Raw genomic sequence first — 9,490 nt, forward strand, 5'->3', positions numbered from 1 at the left:
AAAGGTTGAGGTTGCACTACTGGGAAAAAGAATCATATAGACCTGTACTCAAAGATTTATTCCATAAAAGTGGGGGACAAAACTTGAAATATGATAGTGTTGCTTCAGATAACCCTTTACTAATACAATAATTAAAGAAGCCATTTTTGGTTCAGTGGTAAGAGACATGCAGATCTATTCAAGATGAGCTTATTTCTCCAAGAATACTAAAGGTATATAGAGTATAATTGGAATGAGGACTAATTTTACTTTTTCTCTATACAGCGCATTACAATTGTCAGCAGTACCTCTTACGGCGATACAGACTATATATTTCTTTGTAGTTTCCTGGGTGATGCTTTTTTTGTGTGTTCCCAGCAGAATGGAAAATGGTTGTAACATGACTCGATTGGAGTTTAAGTGCATCACAAATACAACGTGATATTATGCTATGGTGCCTTAATCTTACTAAAGAAAATCCAACCAAAACCCTTCTACATGTGGGAGTATTCAGTGCATGCTTAAATCATGGCCATTGAAATCAGTGGGACTTTAAAATGTTCACCTTTGTTTGGCTCATGTCCATGGATTCAATCATCTATATGCAATTGGGCTTACCTGGGAAGGTAAAGAACATTTCTTTACCATTTTTTTCTAATTTCAGGTACTTCGGGCACATATATTGCCACTGACTAACGTTGCCTTTAATAAATCTGGTTCTTGGTAAGTCTGGTTCTTGGTAATTAATATACAGTCCATATCAGGAAAGCATATGTAAGCACAGCTATGTGGTACTTTTTCAAACCCATTGCTGTGGTGGCAGCCTTTTAAAGAATGTGCTAAGAACAATACTAGGCAAGTAAATGCAAAATCCAGCATTTTTAAAATAACAATTCCTGATGTTGTATTTTTGTTTTAATAGAAAATTCAGCAAAATGACAATGAACAAATGTTAGACAATATGTAGTTTTCCTTCTCTAAGGGTACATTCCTATACTATGTAGATGGCCAGGAGTTAGGCTGGCATTCCAGCTTTGGAAATGTAATCAGAAGTTGCAGCTGGAACTGAAAGCAGCTATATCTTTTGCAGAGTAGGTGAAGCACAGAGGCAATGCTTGTCTTGACACTTGATTGGATGCCCAGGTTCTGAGGGTTACAGGCAGCCACAATGGATGGCACCGTTAGGATTCAAGGACACAAGAAGAGCCATGTTGCATGAGACCAAGGGCCCATCTAGTTCAGCACTCTGTATACACGGTGGCACACCAGCTGTCCACAGGATCACTCAAGCAGAATGGTTGTGAAGTCCTCTACCTGCCTTAGCTCTTCAGCAACTAGTGTATGCAGGCATGCCATCTCTGATGAAGGAGGTAGCATACTGACAGCAAGGCTAGTAGCCACTGATAGCTTCCTCCCTCATGAAGCTTCCCCTTCCATGGGTCTGCCCAGTCTCTTTCTAAAGCCATCTTAATTGGTGGTTATTACTATTTCCTGTGGCATTGAATTTCATAGTTCAACTATATTTTGTCTGAAAATCTGCTTCCTAAACCTCTCACCAGTTAGCTTCATGGGATGACACTGGGTTCAAGTGATATGGGAGAGGGAGAAACATGTCTCCAGCTCCACTTTTTTCACACCCCTATCATTTCTCTCCTTACCCCTTTTCTAAGCTAAACAGTTCCCATTGTTGTAGTTCTTCCTAGAGCAGTTGCTCGCAGTTCCTTGATCATTTTTGTTGCCCTTCTCTATACTTTATCCAACACAACATCCTTATTCAGGTGAGGCCACTAAGTGTGATTGTACTGAAGATTTGTGTATGGAAAGTAAGATATTGGCAGTACTACTTTCTATTCCATTCCTAATTATGGTTAACATGGTGTTTGCCTTTTTCGCAGAGCTGACATTTTCATTGACCTGTCCACTATAACCCCAAGATCCCTTTCTTGCTTAGTCACTGCTAGCTCAGATCTCATTACCGTATATGTGAAGTTGGGATTTTTTGCCCCAGTATGTATTGCTTTATAGTTGCTCATGAACTGCATTTACTATTTTGATGCCATTTGCCCAGGTTGGAGAGATCCTTTTGGAGCGGTTCACAATCCCTTTTTTTAAACCATCCTAAATAGTTTGGTGTTACCAGCAAACTTGGCCACTTCACTATTTACTCCTAATTCCAGATATTTATGAATAGGTTGAAAAGCATTGGTCCTAATACAGAATTTTGTGGGACTCAAGATGTCTGTGAGTCTGATAACTCATAGGAGTATGGGCATCCTGGGCAGAGTGGGTGGAATGGCAGAAGTGATCTGCACCTTCCCACTTCTCCCACTCTGCAGTATTGCTGGATGGCTGCATTTGGCAATCTAGCTGGGACACTTTGAAAGAAAAGGAAATCAGGCTGGGATGTTCTCAGGATGCCTTGTGTTATGCACACTCTCCTCCCATTCCTAATTCTCAAAATGCTCCTTCTAGCCCCTCTCCCAGGTTGCTTTCCTGACCTTGGAGAGTAGCAGTCATGATTTCTTCTGGACTATATGATGGGAAAGGAGAGCAATATTCTGATTCCCAGCTCTGAGATCAGAGTGCTGCCAGAGCTGAGACACTGAATGATCTTGTGACCTTCCAGACAATGTCTAGGGGCCATAGGATTGTTCTCTTACTTTGTAACCCTATTTAAACCTGTTACATTTAGACCTTGATCTACTGATAGACAGTAAAAACCATATACTTAAAAAATCCTCATTTATTGAGATTTATTTATTGTATTTTGGATGCTGTCCTCCTGAATTGTCTATACTGTACATCAGAGATGGGGAACTTAATGACCTTCAAATGTGTTCACACCTACAATTCCTATCAGTTTTAGTCAGCCTAGCCAGTAGTGAGGATCATATGAATTGGAGGTCAAACATCTGGAAGGTCACAAGTTTCAGTTATCTGCGGTAGGTGAAGATTTCCTCAGTGATGCTGCCTATATCATAGTATGTTGGCCTAGATAGAAACTAGGTTTACAGTGCAATTCTGCACGTATCTACTCAGAGGTAAACCTTAGGAAGATTGCAACCCTACACCTAGTTACACAGGTAGTGTTGTGTGGTGATTAGAGTGCTGAACTGGGAACCCGGGAGATTTAGGTTCTAGTCCTCACTCAGCCATGAAGCTCACTGGGTGACTGGGCTAGTCACCCACTTTCAGCCCAGCCTACTACACAGGGTTGTTGCTGTTGTTGTAAGGATAAAAAGGAGCTATCTAAGGCACTTTGGGTTACTTGCAAGAGGAAAAAAGGTCGGCTATAAATACAATATGATGATGATAAATAAAATTGTACTATTAGTCAGAGAGTTCAAAGTCAGAGAAATGCATTCAGTCTCCATTAAATGTAATTTTTTACCTCTGACATCTTCATATTTGGGCTCTTTTCAACTAGTATGATAATATTAATTCATAACAAATACACTGAATACTGATGATACCATCTTCTAAACAAAATAAAAATTATTGCTGGTTTCGAAGTTTGTTACCATCTTTGCCAGTGCAACCCATTTAAGAACAAATGTGAGGAATGGTTCAAGTTATGAAGACTTAACTACTGCGTTAAGTAATGGGTTAATTTGTGTGATGGAGAGCTGATTTTTCTTTAAAATTGCATTGTGCTTGCCCACTCTAGCTTTATCACTGGAAGTTATGACAGAACATGCAAAGTGTGGGACACAGCATCAGGAGAAGAGTTACGGTCTCTGGAAGGACATAGAAATGTGGTCTATGCAATTGCTTTCAATAATCCCTATGGGTATGCAACTTTTCAAAATCTTTGAGTTACTTATCCATGATCATGCCTTAGAGCAGTGATGACGAACCTTTTACAGACCGAGTACCCGAAATCCACTTATCACAAAGTGCCGACACTACACTAAAACCTGAAAACTGAGGTTTTAATTTAGAAAAAACAACTCACAGCCAGTCTAAGCAAATATCCTTGGCAGTCCACTGACTGGCCATGCGAAAGCTCAGAGAGTCGCAGTTCCAAAGTCGTGCCTCGTGACATCATCACCTGGTGCCACTGCTTTCCTAGCATGTGCATGCGTCTGTGTGTGCTATTCTCTGATGCGCGGTGGCTGGGGCAGTGCTGGGGTGACTTGGCTTGGGTGCTGACAGAGAGGGCTATGTGTGCCTGCTGTAGCACAGTGCTATCCCTACCTGGTAAACACCCCAAACCCAACCATTTTTTGCACAGCTCATCCTTTCAGCCCATCCCAAACACATTCCAACCATCAAAATCATGCTGGGACACCTGGTAATCCTAATACAGGACTATAGTTCCATTCAAAATAGGAGCACTTTGAAAATGCTGTCCTTGAGTAGCTTTTTCTGCACAGCTCATCATTTTTCCTCCTTCTAAACACACTCCAACCTAAAAAACCATGCCCGGACACCTCATTTTCCTAACCCTAACCCTACCCTGGTGCACACCCCTAACCCTAATATAGGGATGGAATACCACTGAAAGTGACTATTTTGGACAATCCTTCCTTGAGTAGCTTTTTCTGCACAGCTCATTATTTCTGCCCCTTATAAACACACTCCAGCCTTCAAAACCATGCTCGGACACCTTGTTTTCCTAACCCTAACCCTACCCCGGTACACACTCCTAACCCGAATGGAGGGGTAAATTACCACTGGAAGGGGCGATTTTGAAGAAGCCTTCCTTGAGTAGCTGTTTCTGCATAGCTCATCATTTCTGCCCATTCTAAACACATGCCAACCATCACAAGCATGCCGGGACACCTTGTTTTCCTAATGCTATCCCAGTGATGGTGAACTGTTTAGAGACTGAGTGCCCAAACTCCAACCCAAAAGTCACTTATTCATCGCAAAATGCCAACATTGCAGTAAAATCTGAAAACTGTGGTTTTGGTCTAGAAAAAACAACTCACAGCCAGTCCTAGCACATACGCAGGGCTTTCAATGTATTCTCAGTGTCAGCATGAAGAAAAAGGAATAATAAATTGGAATAATTTTTGTTTTTCAATGTAATCCTCCAATACTTCAATTCTGTGTAAAAAGTACCCTTCCTCCTTCTCTAAAAAATATGTGTCAATTGCTGCGTTAATTTTTCATCATCGGAAAAATCTCTTTCCACGAAGATCTTTTTTTAAATTCGGGAATTGGTAGTAGTCACTGGGGGCCAGGTCCAGGCTATAGAGTGAGTGATTTATTTCTTCGAAACCACAGTCTCTCACAGCAGCCTTCGAAACACGTGCTGTGTGAATGGGCGTGTTGTTGTGAAAAAGCAACACACCTGTGGTCAGTTTTCCCTGCCTTTTTTCTTTAATTGCTTCTCTTAAATTACGCAGAGTGGTTGCGTAAGCTGCTGCGTTTATGGTTTCACCTTTTTTCGTGTACTCAATCAATAAAATTCCCTTTGAGTTCCAAAACACTGTGGCCATGATTTTTCCGGCCGATGGAGTGACTTTGAATTTCTTCGGAGGGCCAGCACCTTTTTTATGCCACTGCATGGACTCCTGCTTACTTGCAGGGTCATAGTGATGAACCCAAGTTTCATTTCCAGTAAGAATCCGGTTGAAAATACTCGATGGATCATCACCACAGAGCTCTAAAAACTCCCTACAGCACTCGACTCGCACTTGTTTCTGAGGCGCCATGAGCATTCACGGTTCCCATCTTGCACAGACCTTGGAAAGGTTAAGATGGTCATGAAAAATAGCAAATAAGGTACCAATGGATAGGTTTGTCATCTCTGTTAACATTTTGATTTTTATTAGGGCATCTTCCAATACAAGTTTCTCAATTTTTTTCACATTTTCTTTCGTAGTGGCAGTAACTGGCCCGCCCGAGCGATGGTCGTCTTCAATGCTTTCTCTGCCCCTTCTAAATTCACTTGACCACTTTTGAACAGTAGATAATGAAGGTGCAGAGTCCTGGTAAATGGCCACCATCTCTTCATGAATTATTTTTTGACATTTTCCTTCTTATGTAAGGAACTTAATCACAGCACGGTGCTCGATTTTCTTCAACATTGTCGCGTCAGTCATCATAGTCATCTTTCACTGAGGATTGCTGGGGAACTAATGATCACACTTATTTGAAATTTTGCTTGTATACCCTCAGATAGTGTCATTAGCTAATGAAATAATTAAATTACCCACATCAATAGCATATCAACCCGATACCAAGAATACATTGAATGCCCTTCTTAGATATACATATCCTTGACATCGCACTGACTGACCATGCGAAAGCTCGGACGAGTCATGGCTAATGAATCACTGCTTGTGACATCATTGCCTGGTGCAGCTACTGTTTTCCAAACATGTGAATGGCCCCTATGTGCGCTTTTATCCATTTCTCAGCTGCTGGGGCGATATTGGGGTGACTTGGCTCTGATGCCGACAGAAATGGGTCTGCATGCCCACTGTGGTACGCGTGCCATAGGTTCGCCACCACTGGCTTTGAGCCTACACTGTGTTACTAGCAAAGTAGCTGCTTTGAAATGCTTTATTTTTTTTTATTTTTTTTTTTTGAAATCTTAAATAATTATTACCTTACTCTTTAAATACCTTTTTACTATTTCCTTTGATTCTCTTTTGAGGTGATAAAGAATCTTCCAATGAAAACAATAATATTTTTTAATTTCAGGGACAAAATTGCTACTGGATCATTTGACAAAACCTGCAAATTGTGGAGTGTGGAGACAGGAAAATGCTATTACACCTTTCGAGGACACACTGCAGAAATAGTAAGTAGATTTGTCACTTTTGTTGTTGAAGAATATGAAACTCCATTTTTGCAAAACCTAGTTGCAACATTACACCAACTGCTAACGCCTTCTTTTTCAGTGTGATTATTAAAAAAAAGTGTTCTTTAAAATTAATTCCAAATCCAACATTCAACTGTCACTTTCTTCCTTTGTTCTGAATTCTAAATCAGCTCCAGATAGTTTGTGAATTTCAACATTTAGTGGTTTGAAAAATCATTATTAAAGCTGTAATTCTGTGTATGCTTTCCTGGGATAAAGTCCCATGGAACATGGGAGTAGGCATGCATTTATATTTGGTGCCATTGCACTGAGACTCAGATTAAACTATGGATACAGTTACTGTATTTAGAACTGAGGCTGCAATTGTTGTGAGCAGGACTGCAGTTAGGCAGATTTCAGCAGACATCTCTTGTAATATATCCTCACTTGGAATCTAGCTAGTTATTGGCAAAGTTGTTTATTGTTTACCTAAGGGCTATGTTTAAAAATTGCAAAGACATTCTAGAAAGCCCTGTGAAAGGTACAGCAACTGAGCTCCTTCTTGAGTAATTCCACTCCCAGTTCAAAATAATTTGAGCAAATGAATGGGAATATTCTTCTTGCATTTATTACCCTCTGATTTGGCTTTTTTTATTTTACTGCTGTATAACCAGCCAACAGTGCATTGAGCAGAAGCGACTATCCCATCCCACCATTCTTTCACTCTGTTCAGCGACAAAGAGGATGGGAAATCAAGGATTTGTCTACAGAACTTTCTTTCCTAATGCTAACCCTTCCCTCCTTTATGTAACAGGTTTGCTTGTCATTTAATCTTCAAAGCACACTAGTCGCTACTGGAAGTATGGATACTACAGCTAAACTGTGGGACATACAGAGTGGAGAAGAAGTGGTCAGATTAACAGTGGGTGGCAACTCTTTATAATTTTGGTAGCATTTTTATTCTTTACAGGCTTTTAATTGAAATAGTACTTCTTAGTTATCGGTTGCAAAAGTTAGAGGTAAAATTCTGTCTAAATCACTTAGCAGCTGTAGTTAAATAATGCATGAAGTCCAAAAACTGTGGGATTTAAATGATGGAAGTTTACAGGCACAATAATGCTATGTGCATTCATTTTAGAATCATTTCTGTCTCCAAGATTGCTGCCTAAATATTGTATCTTATTTTTTAGCTAATTCAGTGCCTTTATCACTTGGATGTAATTTATTGTTTAATTAATTATGACTTATGATATGTCCCGTATATTTAAAGGCACTATAAAATTGCTTTAAGAATCTGTTATTGCCTAGATCAGATTTATTTATTTCATTTGTTTAAGGCATTTCTTTAGCTTCTTTTCTTAGGCTTCCTTTGCTGGCATACTATATCAAATTCTGTATCATTATAAGTAGCAGTATCAAAAAGCAGCCTATAATCATTCTAATAAAATTTCAAGCAAAATCCAAAGCAAATAAATACATTTTAAACACTCTTAAAAACGACAGATGGAGCCATGTGCTCAACACTTCCAAGGGCATTTCATAGGCAGCAGGCCATCACTTGGATGGCCCTATATCTGTGCCTGCTAACCTTACAGCTCTTATTGTCAGACTGCAAAGTGGGCCTCCAAAGATTATTTTAGCACATGGGCAGGTTCATAAAGGTATAGGCAGTCATGATCATAACCTGGACCCAATACCACCATGTCAAAAAGACTGTTTGGAAAGGGACCTCCTTAATTTCAGTCTAACATTCTATATCACTTTGTCTATTTGTTCACTTTTAAACATCTATATAAAATATGCATTAATATCTCAACATAATTTATCTTTGCTAAGGCTTGACATCCTTTTTTATAAATTTAGGGGCACTCTGCAGAGATTATTGCATTATCTTTTAACACTACAGGAGACAGGATCATCACAGGTTCCTTTGACCATACAGTTGCTGTGTGGGATGTTGGCACAGGCAGGTACTGATTTAAACATTGTTTTATCTTTTCTTTAAGCATTCTTAAAGAATTCCATGCAGAGCCCTGGTCCCTTTGATTCTAAATTTGCCTTGCTTTGCTCATATTGTTGATATATTTTAAGCAACAAAAGACTTGTTGAAACCAGAATGATAAAAATTAAGGTTAGCACTGTCTGTTATTCTCCCTAGCAACAGATCTGAGTTCCATCTGCCACAGTTAAGATGTTATTTCTCCATGTTGGCAGATTACATGGAACATCATAGTCAAATTGTGAAGACAGATATTGCAACATTAATCTTTCATGACACCTTTATTTATTTCTCTGATTTCTTTAGGGAGCAGTCCTATTTATATTTAGACAGAAAAGTCCTACATCTCCCAGCATTTTCCACCCAACCATGTAATAGGACTTTTTCTGTCTAAACATGAATAGGATTTCACCCTTAAGATGCAGGCATACCTCATTTTATTGCACCTCACTTTATTGTACTTCACAGATACTGCATTTTTTACAAATGGGTTTGTGGCAACTTTGTATCGAACAAGTCTATCAGCGCCATTTTTCCCACAGCATTTGCTTGCTTTGTGTCTCTGTGTCATATTTTGGTAATTCTCACAACATTTCAAACCTATTATTATGTTGTTGTTGTTGTTATATTTTTTATGGTGATCATTGACCTTTGATGTCACTGTTGTAATTGTTCTGAGACACCAAGAATACCATTCATGTAATACGTCAAACTTATTATTATTATTATTATTATTATTATTATTATTATTATTA

At 39.3% G+C, this 9,490-nt stretch overlaps 1 protein-coding gene across 2 annotated transcripts in view; it reads left to right on the top strand.

The window, feature by feature from the left end:
• Nucleotides 1–9,490, top strand: part of DAW1 (dynein assembly factor with WD repeats 1) — a 39,679-nt gene that overhangs the window by 12,870 nt on the left and 17,319 nt on the right. For both annotated transcript variants that reach the window (XM_044433018.1, XM_044433017.1), the window contains 5 exons: nt 644–702; nt 3,647–3,769; nt 6,637–6,736; nt 7,551–7,658; nt 8,600–8,706. In XM_044433018.1, the coding sequence (XP_044288953.1) occupies nt 644–702; nt 3,647–3,769; nt 6,637–6,736; nt 7,551–7,658; nt 8,600–8,706 (497 nt within the window). The remainder of the gene's footprint in view (nt 1–643; nt 703–3,646; nt 3,770–6,636; nt 6,737–7,550; nt 7,659–8,599; nt 8,707–9,490) is intronic.

The sequence above is a fragment of the Varanus komodoensis genome, unplaced genomic scaffold, assembly GCF_004798865.1.
Source record: "Varanus komodoensis strain SLA01 unplaced genomic scaffold, ASM479886v1 scaffold25, whole genome shotgun sequence".
NCBI lineage: Eukaryota > Metazoa > Chordata > Lepidosauria > Squamata > Varanidae > Varanus > Varanus komodoensis.